Raw genomic sequence first — 19,958 nt, 5'->3', positions numbered from 1 at the left:
GAGCCCTGATCTGGGAAGATCCCACATGCCACGGAGCAACTAAGCCCGTGAGCCACAACTACTGAGCCTGCGCGTCTGGAGCCTGTGCTCCGCAACGGGAGAGGCCACGATAGTGAGAGGCCCGCGCACTGCGATGAAGAGTGGCCCCCGCTCGCCGCAACTGGAGAAAGCCCTCGCACAGAAACGAAGACCCAACACAGCCAAAAATAAAAAAATTAATTAATTAAAAAAAAAAAAAAAATTATACCACTGGACAAAGTACCAGATTCAAGCATATAAATCTCAACCTTGGGCAAAGAAATTTCTTTACTCTGGGAAAATAATCACAAAGGAAAGGCAAACATTAAATTTCTAAAATAGTTCCAAGATAGACTATCTTAAGTCCCTGCAATTCCATATATTTACCAGAATCAAAGCTTATTTATTAAAATACACACTTAACAGAAAGTGCACCTACTTGAATAGACTATTTTAAACAGTAAAAGTAAGTAATACCAGATTTCCTTTTTGATTCTGAACCATAAAGATAAAAGCTCAGTGTTACACAAGGACTGAATTTCAGAACAAGGCAAAATTAAAAATTTCTGAGAGGTCATATAGTTTGAAAGTAAAAGGATTAATAATATTTTAACAATGTGGAAGGAAGTAAAGAGAAACCTTATCTTACTCTGTTCAATTTTTCTAAACGATTTAATATTAAATTGCGGCACTGATCTGAAGTGTTTACAGCTCCAAATATTTTACTTAATCAAAAAATATATTGTGCATTTGACACCTATTTTTTCAAAAAGACAAATCTGATGGATTAAACAGGTCAATCTAAAAAAAAAAAAATCAATTATATAACACCTCAATATTTTTATGAAAAAGTTTGAGGTAGGCTGGGAAATGGTGTGTTTGGAAGCACAATAATCTTTTGAAGGTGGAGAATATGGGCAGTAATCCCTTTTCAAATACAGGTACATTTTCCATCCATCTAATTGCATTTGAACTGCTACCACAAATCAAAATAGACTACTTCAAGATTCATTTCCATTGCTTTCCTTACTTATTCTTCCTTAATAATCTAATTAAATGTGTAAGTGTTTATTTTCTTGAGTAAGACTATGAATAAAAGCAGAGACAAGAAGCAGAGCAAATATTTAAATTTTAAAATGAATAAATAAAATTAAAGGTCCTGGCTAAAAGGAGATGTTAACTGCTTGTTTTTCTTGGCAATACTTGTATGTCACTGAATGTCTAAATAAAACATCAACTTTCTATTCTTATTTAGGAAAAGAATACATTTCTTGGAAGATAATTTCACAACCAAGGAAATAATAAACTAGTTTCAATCAATAATCAATTGTATACTGGCAAAGTAAGTAACTATGGTACTTTTATTACTGAATTTGTAAAAACTAATACTCATTGTCAAGTATCTATGGACTTGAATAATTCATCTATCTGCCTTTCTTCAAATAACTACTGTCTGAAATTCTAATGTTTGAGAAAAACATTAAAAACACATAGAAATTCAATTAATCGTATTCAGATCAGAATATTGTCATGAAACTGCTAGCCTTTGCCCTATCATTTTCAGTTACAGGTTATTAAAAGAAAAAAATGTACTTTCATCACAGTTGAAAACAAAGGGATAATGAAAACTTTTATTCTATGTTATAGATGACTACATAGTAACAAATTAGGGGCCCCCCCCAAAACAACTAAACATTTCTCAAGTAATTTTAAGAAAAAAATCCATCAAACTCACACCTATATATATTAGGGAAGAATAATTTCAAATATTCTAATTGAACCTTATTATTTAAACTGATAATGATAAAATAAGTAAACAAAAGTATTCATCCACTAAGATATTTCAAAGGACTAGTTACTGTGTGATTTACCTGAGTCATTTCGTAGATAAGATGACATGGCTGGGATGAGGCAGGACTGACTGAGAAGCTCTAGAAGAACAGATGGAAGGGCATTACTGTTCTGTCCTCTACTCTCGTGAGATGACTGAGCTTCTCCATTTACAGCACCACTTGCAGGATTTATATAACTTGCAAGAACCTAAAAATAAAAATTGTTGGATTTAAATCGCGTTCTAGCTTCGTAGTTTAAAAGCCCATGTTTTATGTTAGTCAATCTGAATACCAAGAGAATATATTTTCAACTCAATCAATGCCTCATACTACATGTTTTAAAAATGACATTTTTTCTTTAGATTTTCAAAAGAGGGTATGCTTTGCATGATGATGTAGTGTATGACCAGACATACAGAAGCAATCCACCGAAGAACATGAACTTAAAAGCTTAGTAGCAACTCTGAGATTATTTATTTCATTGAATAGATTCAGTTTATAGTTTGAGGGTGATGGAATCTTAGAATTTTATACAAGAATAAGCTTATCATCCGAGAACTGCAAAAATTATGTTCAGAGACTTCACCAATGCTCTAAAAAAAAAAAAAATGGACAACTAATTTTAGTCAATTAGTTGATGCAGGAACAAAAGCTAATCTTTAAGAACGTACTCTTCTCATTTCTGTGGTACTGAAGACTTTATAAGCTAGTTCACCTTGCCCAGTTCTAGAAAACTTATACAACAATGTGAGAAACAAAGATATAAAAAACAGATTTTTTTAAAGAGTCCAGATATAGCACTTTAGATGAGAAGTTGACCAGAAGAAAGTAGACATGGCACATTCCAGTTATTTGATAATTTCATCTTTGTCACTTTCCTCTCAGTGAAGAAGCTAACTAAGAGGGAAGAATTTAGAGTTACAAGTAGGGAAGAGAAATCTTTGTCCAGTATCTTAAATGTACTGAGAGCAAGGAGTACAATGGGCTGTATAAAAGTAGCTTAGGATGAGATGGATAGTCAACAATAGTTAAAAATCAATACAAAAAAAAAAAAATTTAACTATTATCACTGACAATATCAACTTTGCAAATATACCTGCAGGAGACAGGTAACATGTTCCTCTTCCAGCCTCTGTTTAGTTAAGGCTTGTTCCACATCCCATCCAGAAGCTGTAGAGCCTGTTCCAAAGCCAGTCCCTTTGGCCCAATAGAGCTGCTGTTCTTCTGTTGATGTAGGGTTGTGAGAGCTTGATACTTGTGGCTTATAACAAAAAATAAAAATGTATTACTATTTGGTTTCATTTATCGTCAAAAAATTTATCAGTAGGAATTTAAATAGTTTAGCTGCTATGGAAAACAGTTTGGCACTCCTTAAAAAATTAGACAAAGAAAGACAATGTGACCCAGCAATTCCACTCCTAGGTATACATCCAAAGACATAAAAACTGATACTCAAACAAATACGTTACTCTTATGTTCATAGCAAGACCATTCACAATGGCCAAAGGGTCAGCCCAAAAGCCCATCAATGGCTGAATGGATAAACAAACTGTGGTTTATACATACAATGGAATATTATTCAGCCATAAGGAATAACGAAGTACTGATACACGTTACCTGGATGAAACTCAAAAACATTATGCTAGGTCAAAGAAGACAGACACAAAGGTAACATATTGTATGATTCCATTTATATGAAATATCCAGAGTAGGTAAATAAACAGAGACAGAATGCAAAGTATAGCTGTCAAGGGTCAGGGGAAGGGAAAAATGGGGAACAAATGCTTATATTTAAGAAGAGATAAATGGGGACTTCCCTGGTGGCGCAGTGGTTAAGAATCCACCTGCCAACGCAGGGGACATGGGTTCGAGCCCTGGTCCAGGAAGATCCCACATGCCATGGAGCAACTAAGCCCATGCACCACAACTACCGAAGCCCATGTGCCTAGAGCCCACGCTCCACAACAAGAGAAGCCGCCGCAATGAGAAGCCCGCACACCGCAACGAAGAGTAGGCCCCGCTCCTTGCAACTAGAGAAAGCCTGCGTGCAGCAACAAAGACCCAATGCAGACAAAAATAAAAATTAATTAATTATTTTTAAGAAAGGATAAATGAAACTTTAACAATGTTTCCCAGGAATAGAAAGGTTAAAGCATTTTAGGGCCTAAAGAGTCAATAATTCAAAATTAAACAGAGAAAACAGTGAAAGGAATAGGGATATGAGCCAGATCTTTTAGGATGGATCTATAATGGTGTCATATGTTTTCAATTAAAGGAAACTTCAACTGAGTAATGTGGACTGGCTCACCACTGTTTTGCCATTGCTAAAGAAGCTAAGAAATCTAATAATCACCTGTCAGTTTACATAAAGCATGCTTATTTAATTTTAGAACGAAATTAAACTTTGAATACATTGAAGTTTTTGTCATAAAGAATCTTAAGAGTGATTACTCCTTTGTTATCTTGAAGTGTTTCTGAAGTATCAAACTAAGATTAAATCAGAAAACCATATATATTTGAAGATTTTATTCAAAGTTTGTCAGATTTCCAGTTAAAGACAGATTTGTTTGGAGACTGGCTAACATCAGAATCATTGAAATTATTTTCCTAAATTAAGGGTTGAACAAGGACTATTTTTCCTAATAATTTATCTTCTTCCTTCTTATTTGGTGTCATTTCCTACAACAGTCTCTGTTAGGTGATGCCTTGATATTTTTGCCGTTGAGCTATTGTTCACTGTATTCCTTTTTTTTTTTTTTGCCATGGCCAAAAAGAAAAAATGTTAATGAAATGCCATATTTTCTACTCTGTGAGAGGTAAACATGGACAGATGCTTCAGTTTATTAAAGTCTAATTAATAATGGTCTTTCTAAAAAGTTTTATGTATTTTATGAGATGTCTTACACATATTTTTCAAATTTATTTATAGGTATTTTCTTTTTCTTTTGGCCGTGCCGCCCAAAGGATGTGGGATATAGTTCCCCGACCAGGGATTGAACCCGCACCCCCTGCGTTGGAAGCACAGAGTCTTAACCACTGGACCCCCAAGGGAAGTCCGATATTTTCTATTTTTGATACTATTCTAAAAGACATCTTTAAAAAGCTCATTTGGGACTTTACTGGTGGTGCAGTGGTTAAGAATCCACCTGCCAATGCAGGGGACACAGGTTCAGTCCCTGGTCCGGGAAGATCCCACATGCGGCGGAGCAACTAAGCCTGTGTGCCACAACTACTGAGCCTGCGCTCTAGAGCTCGCGAGCCACAACTACTGGGCCTACATGCCACAGCTACTGAAGCCCACGCACCTAGAGTCCATGCTCCGCAACAAGAGAAGCCACCGCAATGAGAAGCCCATGCACCAAAGGGAAGAGTAGCTCCCTCTCGCCTCAACTAAAGAAAGCCAGCGTGCAGCAACGAAGACCCAATGCAGCCAAAAACAGATATAAATAAAATGACACCTTCTTTAAAAAAAAAAAAAAAAAAAAAAGAAACAACTGAACCTACCTCTGTTTGATTGAGGCTAGAGTTTGGAACTCGTGGGGCATGGTGGCTCAGAGCAGACAGACAGACAAGTATGAGGTGTAGTGCTCCAATTTCCAATGCCATCCTCCGCAGAAGCACACCATCGTCAGTCGTCAAAGGTGTAGTGCTAAACAAGCTACGAAGGACATGGAAAGGAAGGGTTGGGAGCACATTGGCTGATGGAGATTGCAGGATATGACCTAGATTAAAAGGAGGAGAGAACTCAAAATTAAAAATATTTAAAAACACAATAAGGAACAACACACAAGCTCACAAATTTATAATGGCAATGTAATATAAAATTATATCATTATACTTATTAGAAAACAACCACAAAATAATACCAGAAATAGTGATACCTTAACCTTTAATAATAAAGTGTCTAGAAAAGCTCAGTAAGAAGACATCATATACATAAACTCCAAAAGAAAGTTGAAGTATACTCATATGATATTAGTTACAGACTGTCAAAATTATTATAATCTAGAATTTAAGGGAAAAACTAACAACTAAAAAAGAAGCATTGAAAGTTTCTTACAAGAGTATGAAAGTAACTGCTTGCCTTGGAAGTAGTTTCAACCATGAATGCAAGAGTGAAACAATTTTGTTTTGTTTGCAATAAAGTTTTCTACTATGTTCTAGCTAGAGAGGAGAGTTAAATGTAAAAAAACAAAACAGAACAAACAAAAACCCACTCCTACATGAATGGGAGATGAGACAACTACTGTAAAAGTTATGTCAGAATTATGCTTTTTAATAAACATTTATTGTATATTCACTAGAAATAGTTTGAAATGACCTAAAGACAATTCTTTATCCTTTTCAGTTTAGTGTTACACCTACTATCTCGTAATAGAGTCCTAAAATACTGTGGTTCTTATCCCTCTAGGTACTTCAAAAATCAGATGAAGCAATTAGAAATTCCCAATCTCCTAAAATAAGTATATACAATTTATATATGAAACCAAACAAGCAGGACTTATTTAGTATATAGACACTGTAATTTAATAACAATTATTACAAAAACATTTAAAATTATGTCAACATTTTTGAAGAATTCCATCAATATGAAAATACAAAAGAAAAAGTGCATACAATGAATATTCAATAGCTTCAGAGTTATAGGATTCACAAATAAATTCATATAATTTTATTGGATTATATATACTTTGTTGTACAGGGTTTAAAAGTGTATACTTTCTAAATGGCATGTGAAAGATATCACCTCTAATCAAAACCACATGAGTTTAAAGTAAGATAAAAAATACTAATTATCAAATGTAATGGTTATTGAAGAATTAGAGGTAAACCAAATGAAAATGTACTTGCTAGGCTACCCTATGATTTTTCTTTGTTTCCTTCTGTTAACACAACTGCCAGCCCAATGGAAATAATCACCATAGCTTTCTATTATTATTCTCTATTATTATTATATTATGAAATAGATTATCATATAGTATATTGTTATAATATTTTCTTCATTCTGTTCTCTTTAATCTAAATATTGCTACCAGATTCACTGAAGAATTCTTTAAAAAGATTCTCATCACATCACTACTTCACTTATTTTAATAAATCTTAATTACTATTCAGAATAAAATCTGAAGTTCTTAAGAAGCCTTTCCATGATCTGTTATCAATAACAACTTTTTAAATGAGTTCTCAGTCCTGCTTTATGCAAATTTCATCAGCCAACTTATCCCCTCTCATATAATATGAGCATATAAACACTGCTCAAATCATTCCTTCTTTCTGAAATAACCATTCTCAACCTACACTGACAATTTCCTTCAAGGCCCCACTAAAAACTACAATGCTGTTTTATTCACATTGCTGGGTAGTAAGGAAATAATCTCACACTTGTAAGCCTCCATAATACTGTACTTCTCTCAAGGCTTTTACAACTTGTTAAGTCTATATGTGTATATACATTCCTCATTGCTATTACTGGAACACATTAGCTACTTGATGGCAGGATCTAAATACCTGCTTCATCTTTAAATGCCTCCAATGATGCCCAGCAGTTTTGTAGCACTCAATATATAACTTTTGAATGAATAAAGAAGTGAAAATGAAGCTTCTTTAGGATTTATTATATCTATTATTGGAACTAAGTTGCCAATAAGAAATTATCTAGTAGCTAAACTATGAAATAAATAAATGATGAATAATAGGCAATGATCTGAGTAATTTTACACAACCTACCTACATTAAATTTCATTAATAACACTAAACACTTACTTCCTTCTCCATCATCTGTCACTCCCAAAACCAAGCGAAGAAGGCACTGGGCATGTTTTCTTTCTTTTAGTAGCACTTCAGCATAGCCCGGAAGACGAAGAAATAATCCAAAAGCAGCCAAAGAATGGGCAGGTATGGGAGACATGGTCTGTACTGCTGACTTGATAGGTGGAGGTTCAGCAGCAATGGTTTCTGGCGCTTCATAAACTAATTCCCCTGATTGTTCAATAGTCACCCATTCAAACTGATCACTATCCTTTGGTTTCTCCTGAGTGGTAGATGTTACAACTGGAGCGCTCACCTAAAGAAAAAACAATTTTGTTTGGCTATTTGTATGTTTCAACATCAGATTCAAATTAAAGACCTGAATTCAAATGATCTCCTTAAAATATAAGAATATAAAAATCAATAAAGGATGTATAACTGATCACTTTGGTGTATACCTGAAAGTAAAACATTGTTAATCAACTATACCCCAATATAAAATAAAAATTTTTTTTAAAATCAATAAAAGGACATTTTTTAAAAAATACTTATTTTATTTAATTAATTAATTAATTTATGGCTGTGTTGGGTCTTCGTCTCTGTGAGGGCTTTCTCTCTAGTTGCGGCAAGTGGGGCCACTCTTCATCGCGGTGCGCGGGCCTCTCATTATCGCGGCCTCTCCCGCTGCGGAGCACAGGCTCCAGACGCGCAGGCTCAGCAATTGTGGCTCACGGGCCTAGTTTCTCCGCGGCATGTGGGATCTTCCCAGACCAGGGCTCGAACCCACGTTCCCTGCATTGGCAGGCGGATTCTCAACCACTGCGCCACCAGGGAAGCCCGGACATGTTTTTTAAAATGAGTTACATGATACCATGAGTATGGTGGTGTCTGCCAAGTATCTCTACTCTAAAAATTACTATTTTCTCCTTTGTAATTAGTTAAGTATCTGTAGACAGGTTCTTTGAGACTATATAAACATCTTGTCTCGCACTAAACTTTGATCATTAAGAGTTAGCATTTTTATGCTTGCGTGAAATAATAATTATTACAGTGGTTGCCAAATGGTGATTTTCTAATTCTATCGTTCCTTCTACATTAGTTGGCACTGAACTGTACACAAAAACGTTTCCTTCTTCTCCATCTATTTATTCATTCATTTATTAGTTTATATCTGTATGGATTCTAATTTTACTCTATAAGTTATAATCTGTTACTATCATTTTATCTGATGCCCAAGTAGAATCAGATTTGGTCAGTGGAACCCCCTTAAAGCAGGCTTCTGTATCTAGGCTCATCTTGTACATTCTCTGCCCCAATCCTAGAATTTTTCCAAGGGGCACTGATTTTAGTGGAAACGGTATTTTAAAAAGAAGATATGGTATACAGGTATGTACACACTGCTGGGGGTAGTCTGATTCCATGCCCTATAAGCAAACAAATCTAGGAAAAAATATATAGAAACATGTATATCTGTGACTACATATATAGACAAAACTTCTAGCCTGTACTCTTCTATATGCCATGGTCATGAAAAACAAAGGTAACAGAATTGTTACAGATTAAAGGAGACTAAAGAGACAACTGAATGCAATATATGATCCTGAACTGAATCTCTGACCATTACCTCCCTCAAATCATGCAAAAGAAATTGAATTTTTTTCCTTTTGTCTTTGAGAACATTAGTGGGACAACTGGCAAAATGTGAATAAGATCTGTTCACTGACTTATTTTACTGTTAACCGCAGGTAACATTTTCTTATTTCTTTGCATGTCTGGTAATTTTTCTATTATACACTGTACACTGTTGATGAGATGTCGTAATAACTCTTAATTCTATAATCACACTCTGCAATGTGTTCAGTTTTATTTTAGAAAATAGTTAAATTACTGATAGGTCACCTTGAGGCCTTCTGTAAATTTATTGGGAGAGTCTATTTTGGTTTTGCTCTTATTTCTCAAGTGAATCCCTGAATACCGGGATGCCATCTATACTCTTAATGTGTGACTCATCTGCAATTCCAAGAGAAAAGCCAAGATTTTTACCTCTAACTTGGAAGGAACAGAACTGCAAATTGTCTCCTCCATGCTGGATAGACGCTGAAATCTCTGGACAGCTCTTTCACCCTTCTAGTTTTCTCTCAAGAATCCCATGTATCCATAATTTAGGAGCCAGCTACGGTTGTGCAGAAATTCGTGTGCAGAAATTCACGTGCAGAATTTCTGGAGCTCCCCCATCTGTGGCTCCCTCCTTTCTGAATTCCTCCCCTTTTAATTTCCAGCCAGGATGGAAGAACCAAACTCCTCTGTAGCTTTTGCATGAGTTCTACCATCTTACCCCACAGAGACTGAGGAGTATTCTCAGGAGAAAAGTCACGTAGACACTAATCTCGCCCAATGTGGTTTCATTCTTCTTGTGTTTAAATCCTCCTCAATATGTGCCTACTTTTAGTCGCTCTCCAGAGCCTTTAAACAATTTTTTTTTTTTAAATAGTCTGTCCAGAGTTTATATGTACAGGAGAGTTAATCCTATACCTGTTATTCTGTCTTACCAATTCACCTTTTATGGAAAGAGTAGTAATGGTTGAGGGAAATGTACAAAATTTTCTTCACTGGGTATAAAATTCTAGGATGGCAGATTTTTTTTCTTTTTACATTTCAAAGATGTAATTCCCTGGCTCCCAAGGTTTCTGATGAAAGGTTAGTTGTCAGTGTTATTGTTACTGTTTTGAAAAGAAATGAGTTGACTGCTTTTTTGGCTGGTTTTAAGCTCTTCTCTTGTTTTTGTTTTAAGCAGTTTATCATAATGTTCTTAGACATGAATATCCTGCTTGGGGTTTACAGAGCTTCTTGAATTTTGGATTGAGGTTTTATATCAGTTCTGGAAATTTTCTTCCTTTCTGTACTTTTCTGTCCCTGTTTCAATCCACTCTTTTTCTGCAACCATAAATTCACGTCAGAATTTTTCACTTCTAGCTACATGTCCATATAGCTCTTATGTTCTTTTCATTCCTTATACATTCTATGCTTCAGTTTGGATGATTTCTTTTGACGCATCTTCTCTATCACTAATTTTGTAACCTTTAGTGTTTAATCTGTAGAAAAATCCATCTAACAGTTTTCTTAATATGAAGTATTAGAAATTCCCAACCCATTCTATAAGACGGTATTACCCTGATACCAAAACGAGACAAAAACATCCTAAGAAAGTACAGACCAAAATCTGTATTCATTTCCTATACGGTTTGCTGTAACACATCACCACAGACTTACTTAAAACAACACAAATTTATTATACTAAAGATCTAGAGGTCAGAAGTCCAAAAAGAGTCTTATGGAGCTAGAATCCAAGCTTTTGATCCTAAATATCAAGTGTTCCTTCTGGAGACTCTCAGGGAGTGTGGGTTCCTTGTGTTTTCCAGCTTCTAGAGGCTATTCACGTTCCTTGGCTTTTGGCTGCTTCATCTGAATCTCTGCTTCCACAGTCACATCTCCTCCTTTGACTTTGCTACCACTGTCACACAACTTTCTCTATTCTTGGCTTCTGTTTAGATGGCCGAGGGGATCCATGAATAGTATGACTGACCTCTTCAAATAGCACTCTGTGTGACTGAATGCGCTAGCATCTTGATTTTTCTGAGGCACCAGCAAAGGCTGATCAGCCACATCCTTGGCTTTTTCTCCAGAGCATGCTTTTCTGACAGCAAATCTCTAATTTGAGCATCTTTTGCAATCTGGATAGACTGAGAATTTCTCAGATTGTCAAGTGATGGTTGCTTGTTGCTCAACAGTTCTTTCCTCTCACATTTTACTATTAGCACCAAGAAGAAAACAGGTAACTTCACACTCGGGTTGGAAATTCAGCTAAATATCCAAGTTCATCACTTACAAGTACTGCCTTCCACATTCAGGACATAAATATGCTAGGATTTCTACCAATAAAAGACAGGGATCCCCTTTCCTCCAGTTTCCAATAACATGTTCCTCATTTCTTTCTAAGCTGCACCATTAGTACTTTTAACATCCATATTTCTACCAACAGTCTGCTTAAGCCAATTTAGGTATTCTCTATGATACACAGGTTCTCGCTACTGTGATCCTCACTTTCATCTGGGCCCTCACTGGCAAAGGCTTTCCATCCATAGTTCTACTAGTCATCTGTTCAAGGCAATCTAGACCTCTTTTTATCATGCTCCTCAAAATTCTTCCACACTCTGACCACTACCCAATTCTAAAGTCACTTCCACTCTTTTAGGTATTTATTACAGCAGCACCCAATTTCCACTCAATATAATAAAGCATACTGAATACTGAATTAGGGAAGTCATTTTCATTGAACAACAATAATCTTGAGAATGTTGGGAGTTTTTTCCATTTCAAACTTTTGGCTGTATCATGACATTTTCTAGGAAGAAATAAAATTTTACTCATATTTTTCTGTGACAGTCATCTTATATCATGGTTATATTATCTTAAAATAAAAATATCATAAGCTCTTTGAAGAGCAGGTTAAGTAATAACCATTTACTGAATAGGTATTATTGTGGATTGAACTGTATCCTCCCAAAGATATGCTCAAGTCTTAACCCCTAATAACTGTGAATGTGACCTTATTTGGAAATAGGGTCTTTGCAGATGTAATCAATTAAGAGATGAGGTCATAATGGCTTAGAGTGGACCCTAAATCCAATGACGGTGTTGTTATAAGGAGAGGGAGATACAGAGACACACAGATACACAAAAGGAAGATGGCCATGTGAAAAGGCAGGCAGAGACTGGAGTGATGCAGCTATAGACCAATGAATGCCATTAATTGCCAGCAATAACCAGAAGCTAAGAAGAGGCAAGGAAGGCGAATCCCCTAGAGCCTTCACAGTGAGCATGGCTCTGATGACACCTTGATTTCACAGACTTATAGCCTCCTGAGCTGTAAGAAAATTAAATTTCGGTTGTTTTAAGCCACGCAGTTTGTGGTACTTTGTCACAGCAGCCCTAGGAAACTAACGCAGGCATACACACACACACACACACACACACACACACACACACACACACCCCCAAGTAGATAAAATTAGAGAGAATAATTCCCCTACCTCAATCAACAGAAATAAAGAGCTTGGTATTTACGACTCTCCATGCATCACACTCCCCCCTCATAAACAACAGAACATCGAAAGTACACACCTCAGTGACAGTAACATTAATGAACAGGGGAAGAAGTTAAATTAATGTTTTAAAAACTACTTAAATGGAAATGGCACTTAAAAAGGAATAAAAGTTAAGCCAAAAGACATAGTGTATTTGGGTAGAAGTATACACTACTATTTCACTCTCCCATTTCCAGTAATATCCGTAATTAATATCACACCTTAAGAAGCACAGAAACAAAAATGTTACAGTGTGATGACCATGAAATCAAAGTAAATGCTACAGTGTGATGCCCCTGGCAAATCTGCTTGGTCTTCAACGTTTCTTTACCAAATTAATTCTTACAAAGCTCCATATAGGCTGAGCTTTGAAAGGTTTATACGTTACTCCAAGACTTTAAGGGAAAGGGTACTTCCAAACGTTAAGTTAAACACAAACCAGAAAACAGAAGGTCTTTCCCATGTAATGATATAGTTAATTAGAAATCTTATCTTACCTGCTGAATTACTTCTGGATATAGCATGGGTAGTCTTTCCGCAATAAGAGCCAGTCCACCCATTCCTGCAAAAACTTGTAAGGGTGACTGAATGGGACAGGTTTCGAGTAAAGATTCATCCAGTACCCCATCCATACATTCATCACTTGGAGTGAGAGCCTCATCATCAGGACAACTACCAAGTAAATCTCCATGATCTAGAAGAATAATCGCAAATAACAGCTAAGAGAGGATCTATTTTTATAATACTTTTTCATTTACAAAGCAAATATTGTTGTCATCTCTCTACTCAACAAAAGAGCATAATTATCTTAAGTCATTCAGATACAGCTATCTAGGCTAGATGCTACAAACATGCTTAAATAACGTCTGATGTTGCTCCCTATAGTCTTAACTACTTGAAGTATATGGTCCATGGACTAGTAAGCATCAGCATCAGCCTGAGAGCCTTTGAAATGTAGACTCTCGGGTCCCATCCTAGACTGTGTAGGAATCTGCATTTTTATAATGTTCCAGGTGATTTACAAGCATACTGAAGTTTGAGAAGTATTGTCCTTTAGGGCAAATAAGTAAAACATCAGAGACTCCAGAAAATATTAACGTATGTGCACGTTATGCTCTAAAGTATCCCATCAGGAAAAACTGAATAATGACAAAGACTTTTCTTACTGAAAACTGAAAATTATACCATATTGGTTAACTTCGAATCACTCACAGAGGAAAACCAGAAGTTTACGTTCACACATAACCAGACCCTACGAACATTAAAACAGACAAATGATCCTGCTGAAAATTTGGGCAAAGGAAATGTACTAAAATTTATTAAAGCGTACAAAAGGCTAATAATTGAATCTTTCATCATGAGAAAGATTGACAATAAATAAGATGACACCATATCCACACTACGAAAATCATTGCTTAAATACCATTTATAGTAGTGAAAAATCAGAAACAGATTCCTTCAACAATTGTGAAACAGATAAATTGTTATATCCATATTAAAAATAGGCAATAAAATGCACATTTATAAATATTTAATTGAATATATAAAAATAAAAAGGTACGAAAATGTATGATCCCACTTTTGTTTAAGGTAAAAAATGTTTATGAGCACACAATATCACTCAATATAAATTATCAGTAAATTGGAAATTCGAAATTGGGGTTCTCACTTTGATTATAAAATTATGAACAATTCACATGGCCCATGCAGAAATAATATTTTTAAAAATTAGGGAATTCCTTGGTGGTCCAGTGGTTAGGACTCCATGCTTTCACTGCTGAGGGCCCGGGTTCAATCCCTGGTCGGGGAACTAAGACCCCACAAGCTACACAGCATGGCCAAAGGAAAAAAAAAAAAATTAAAGCAGAAATTAAAGCATATGGGCCCATAAAAATAAGTGATGCTACACAAGGAATTAACATTAATTTCCAATGGAAATAATGGCAATTTTCTATATTTACAAATAACTCAGTCATAAAGAAAGAAAAGTATCTCAAGTTGATGTAACAAAAATGTACATTAAGTCATCAGCTATAGAAATCCCTGCCTGCTCAGATTACAGACTGCAATTTTAAAGAAATATCATACACATACCTTTTTCAGGGTGCAGTCTTTTAAAAGAATCTGTTTTTGACAGACTTGGGTCTGTGATAACTCTAGAACCCAATTTAACTGTCAGATCTATTGAACGGTAACCTTGAGGAAGTTTTCGGTCATATAGCAGAGTTAAAAGTTGGGCAAGCGTCATTTCAGCTGGCAATGGCTGGCCTAAAAATGACATAACTAAGTTAAACCTGGAATCCAAGAGGGAGACATTTACTTGATTCAATTTACTCAATTACTTAATGCTTTTACTAAATTAAATTACAGGTAAGGGTTTGATTCTGACACCAATTTCAAAGCAATTTAAAAACTGCCCACAGGAAGTTTACAAAACTCAAATCTACTTCCGACATATGTGAACAAAAATATCTATACAAAGTGTTAATCAGTTGCTAACCAAACCCCACCAAGATCTTCTGAGCCATGGTGAATAGAAAAAAAAGAAACATTCCCATAAATCTGGGATTGGTAAATCTTTTCCATAAAAGGCCAGATAAAAAATATTTTAAGCTATGGAGGCCATATGGTCTCTGCTGCAACCTACTAACTCTACTGTAGCATGAAAACAGCTATGGACAATGCATAAATGAATGGGCATAGCTGTATTCCTATAAAAATGTTTTTACAAAAAGAAGCATTCGGTCCACCTGCGATAGTTTACTGACCTCTGCTTTAAATCAACAATGTAAAGCTAAGAAGTAAAATCCAGTCAAAGTTAGTTGGCAATTTGATTATAATGATACAGCAGAAAAATGGAGATAAAATGGTTATCACCTTGACCAACGGAAAGTATACTGGTCAAAGAATATGTTTAGGTAGAGAAGAAGCTTAACTATCAGGGCTACATCTTTCTTAAGAAAGATGCTAATTAGCTAGAACTAATTCTTTAAAATTAGCCTCACATTGCATCCTATATAACTTGTTATGAACACATGAAAACATTAATTTTACTGATCATTTTATGGCACATTCATAACAAAATTTAGGAAGCAAGTAAAGTGTAAAAACGCAACATTATAGTGTTAAAAAGGGTATGAAATAGGTTACTCCCTTTTTGTTCTCACTTCTTTTGGAGGGAACTATATGGACAAAGTCTCAATAAATTATTTCTCTCATCAACAGCACCTGATTACACATCTGATTTGTACACTTGTAAGATTACTAGAATTTCTTATATGTTTTATCACTGTGAACACTACCAGCTAAGAGTTTGTGGAACAGGTGAAACACAGGGACGGTAATTATTTTGTTGGCAGCCTCTGCTCCTGAGGAAGCACTTCCTATTTTATCGGGCATTGTCCTCCCTCTCCTGGATGGTGGGCGAGGTGGTGTAGATGACACAGCACGTTTAGATTGGGATTTCAGCCCTAAAAGAAAAAAAATCACCAAGATTTTATATAGCCAGCACATTCATGAAGTATAAGTGTATTTCTACAATATACTACTAAAGCGCCACATTCCTAACGCCAAAAGATAGAAATATTTCTTCTCATTAAATATCTACTCTCTTGATTCTATCTGTCATTTATTATACTCCATGAATAACTGGCTGCATGTGTAACTATTTTCCAAGAAAGTATAAATTAACTCCTATACTCTCTGAGATACATATAGATGACCATCCATTTACTAGAATGTAATTTTGTGCAAATATGTACAGAAAATCTTGTGTTCTTAATTTTTCTCTGAGATAGGATGGATTAAACCAATACATAGGTCTGCTATTTGAGGAGTAAGGTAATCTAGGCTGAGCTTTCTCTTCTGAACTAAGAATTTTGTTAAGGAAAATATCCTCCAAAATTATCACTTATCATGGCCATTTTTTCTTCTTCCTGCATCTAACAGTAAAAACTCATTTTTCAACCAATTTTCTTTTGATGACTTTTATTTTCTAATTTTATGTAATGAGCACAATGTCATAAGTGAAAACTAGTGAATACTTTTTCTTTTTTTTTTTTTAAAAAGGAGGTTACAGGGACTTCCCTGGTGGTCCAGTGGTTGAGAATCCTCTTTCCAATGCAGGGGATGCAGGTTCAATCCCTGGTTGGGGAAGTAAGATCCCACATGCCACAGGGCAACTAAGTCCGCGTGCCACAACTAGAGAGAAGCCCGCGCACTGCAACTAAGACCCGATGCAGCAATCAATCAATCAATCAATAAATAGGAGGTTACAGAAAAAATCCTTAACACTTAGTGAACTTTTAAGAGTATAATTCCCAGTACACTGTCAAGCTGAAACGAAATATCTATTTACACATGCTGAGTATCTGATTAAAATATACTAAGCTCAAAATAAGTTTAATAATTCCAGTGCCGAAAAGTAATGGATTTCTGGTGCAATAATTGTGTATTTAATATTAAGACATCATTACGCCAGCTTTTTGCATTAATACTTTTTATTACATGAAGTTCCTGTAAATATAAATTGTTACATTTTACAGAAACCCAAACAAAATCAAGATCATTAAAAAAAAAAAAAGCAAGCAAGCATACCTGAAGCAACAACAACACTGTAATTGTCCTGAAATCCATTTTCTGCCTTAACTTTTTCTTTCTCTTCATGGTTTTTCTTTTCTTTGTCATCTTTTTGTTCACTAATTAGTTTAGCAGTGATACTTGGTGTATCTGTAAGAAATTTTTATGTAAAATACATTGCTTTTCAAAATTGTTAAGAAGGGAAGCAATAAATATCTTGGGGACGTTTACACAAGATTATATTATCACTAATACAAAGGCAATGTAAATGGTCTGGAAGGAATGTTGTTAAGGAAAATCTGACATTCAATTCTCGTTGATTTTATCAATGAAAGGGACTCATCACTCTCCTTAGGCCAGGATACTTAAATTCCAATCTCTAGAAAATATTATGTATTGCAATAGTACTACCTCTAGAGGCAGTTTTGAAAACCAAAGCATTTGCTTTATTGTAGGCATAGTTCAATCTGTTTGCCACTTAACATCGATTTCAGTCCTCACAACATGCAAACCAAGGAAGAATATTATTTTCAAAATAGGGAAACAGCCTTATTAGCAAGGTTACTCATACAACCTGTAAAGGGCAATATGGAATTCAAGCTCAGGACTCCTCCTAATGCATTACATTAGACTTCTATTTTTTCTACAAATGGGAGTATAAAGGAACAAATTTAAGTAACAGAGGTTTCTGGTTTTGTTGTTTTATTTGGTTAGGAATCTTAGATAAAGTGATATATCTTACAAGTACTTTAAGAATGAATACTAAAGGGCTTCCCTGGTGGCACAGTGGTTGAGAATCTGCCTGCCAATGCAGGGGACACGGGTTCGAGCCCTGGTCTGGGAAGATCCCACGTGCCGCGGAGCAGCTGGGCCCGTGAGCCACAATTACTGGGCCTGTGCGTCTGGAGCCTGTGCTCCGCAACAAGAGATGCCACGATAGTGAGAGGCCCACGCACCGCGATGAAGAGTGGCCCCCGCTTGCCACAACGAGAGAAAGCCCTCGCACAGAAACGAAGACCCAACACAGCCATAAATAAATAAATAAACAATACTTTAATTTAAAAAAAAAAAGTTAGCCCTGTAACTCACTAGCTATCTGACCTTGGGCAGTCCTTTAAAAACAAAAAAAGAATGAATACTAAAGACTTTCATAGATGGTTATTACTCTGAAATCATATTTTCTTTCATGTTTTTGAATATGGCATGCTATTACAAATCATGAAATAAATGATGACCATACAGTGATCTTATTTAACCATTAAGAAGCTCAAATTATAGGGGTCCCAGAAGAAGAAGAGAAAAAGAAAGGGACTGAGAAAATATTTGAAGAGATTATAGCTGAAAACTTCCCTAATATGGGAAAGGAAATAGTTAATCAAGTCCTGGAAGCACAGAGAGTCCCATACAGGATAAACCCAAGGAGAAACACGCCAAGACACATATTAATCAAACTGTCAAAAATTAAATATAAGGAAAACATATTAAAGGCAGCAAGGGAAAAACAACAAATAACACACAAGGGAATCCCCATAAGGTTAACAGCTGATCTTTCAGCAGAAACTCTGCAAGCCAGAAGGGAGTGGCAGGATATACTTAAAGTGATGAAGGAGAAAAACCTACAACCAAGATTACTCAACCCAGCAAGGATCGCATTCAGATTCGATGGAGAAATTAAAACCTTTACAGACAAGCAAAAGCTGAGAGAGTTCAGCACCACCAAACCAGCTTTACAACAAATGCTAAAGGAACTTCTCTAGGCAAGAAACACAAGAGAAGGAAAACACCTACAATAACAAACCCAAAACATTTAAGAAAACGGGAATAGGAACATACATATCGATAATTACCTTGAATGTAAATGGATTAAATGCTCCCACCAAAAGACACAGGCTGGCTGAATGGATACAAAAACAAGACCCATATATATGCTGTCTACAAGAGACCCACTTCAGACCTAGAGACACATACAGACTGAAAGTGAGGGGACGGAAAAAGATATTCCATGCAAATGGAAATCAAAAGAAAGCTGGAGTAGCAATTCTCATATCAGACAAAATAGACTTTAAAATAAAGACTATTACAAGAGACAAAGAAGGACACTATATAATGATCAAGGGATCGATCCAAGAGGAAGCTATAACAATTGTAAATATTTATGCACCCAACATAGGAGCACCTCAATACATAAGGCAAATACTAACAGCCATAAAAGGGGAAATCGACAGCAACACAATCATAGTAGGGGACTTTTAACACCCCACTTTCACCAATGGACAGATCATCCAAAATGAAAATAAATAAGGAAACACAAGCTTTAAATGATACATTAAACAAGATGGACTTAATTGATATTTATAGGACATTCCACCCAAAAACAACAGAATACACATTTTTCTCAAGTGCTCATGGAACATTCTCCAGGATAGATCGTATCTTGGGTCACAAATCAAGCCTCGGTAAATTTAAGAAAATTGAAATCGTATCAAGTATCTTTTCCGACCACAACGCTATGAGACTAGATATCAATTACAGGAAAAGATCTGTAAAAAATACAAACACATGGAGGCTACACAACACACTACTTAATAACGAAGTGATCACTGAAGAAATCAAAGGGGAAATCAAAAAATACCTAGAA

At 35.6% G+C, this 19,958-nt stretch overlaps 1 protein-coding gene across 5 annotated transcripts in view; it reads right to left on the bottom strand.

Annotated features, from left to right (window-relative positions):
* The window catches only part of BIRC6 (baculoviral IAP repeat containing 6), a 249,345-nt gene that overhangs the window by 76,418 nt on the left and 152,969 nt on the right, over positions 1-19,958 (bottom strand). For all 5 annotated transcript variants that reach the window (XR_011076759.1, XM_068565174.1, XM_068565175.1 and 2 more), the window contains 8 exons: positions 17,339-17,470; positions 16,045-16,212; positions 14,837-15,010; positions 13,240-13,436; positions 7,614-7,914; positions 5,355-5,572; positions 2,947-3,111; positions 1,890-2,058 (listed from right to left, as the gene is read on the bottom strand). Coding sequence is in view for 4 of the 5 variants with exons in the window: in XM_068565174.1 (XP_068421275.1) it covers positions 1,890-2,058; positions 2,947-3,111; positions 5,355-5,572; positions 7,614-7,914; positions 13,240-13,436; positions 14,837-15,010; positions 16,045-16,212; positions 17,339-17,470 (1,524 nt within the window). In the remaining variant the exon portion in view is untranslated. The remainder of the gene's footprint in view (positions 1-1,889; positions 2,059-2,946; positions 3,112-5,354; positions 5,573-7,613; positions 7,915-13,239; positions 13,437-14,836; positions 15,011-16,044; positions 16,213-17,338; positions 17,471-19,958) is intronic.

The sequence above is a fragment of the Eschrichtius robustus genome, chromosome 15, assembly GCF_028021215.1.
Source record: "Eschrichtius robustus isolate mEscRob2 chromosome 15, mEscRob2.pri, whole genome shotgun sequence".
Lineage (NCBI taxonomy): Eukaryota > Metazoa > Chordata > Mammalia > Artiodactyla > Eschrichtiidae > Eschrichtius > Eschrichtius robustus.
Note: the sequence above shows the minus strand (reverse complement) of the source record. Positions and strands in the feature narration are given on the sequence as shown.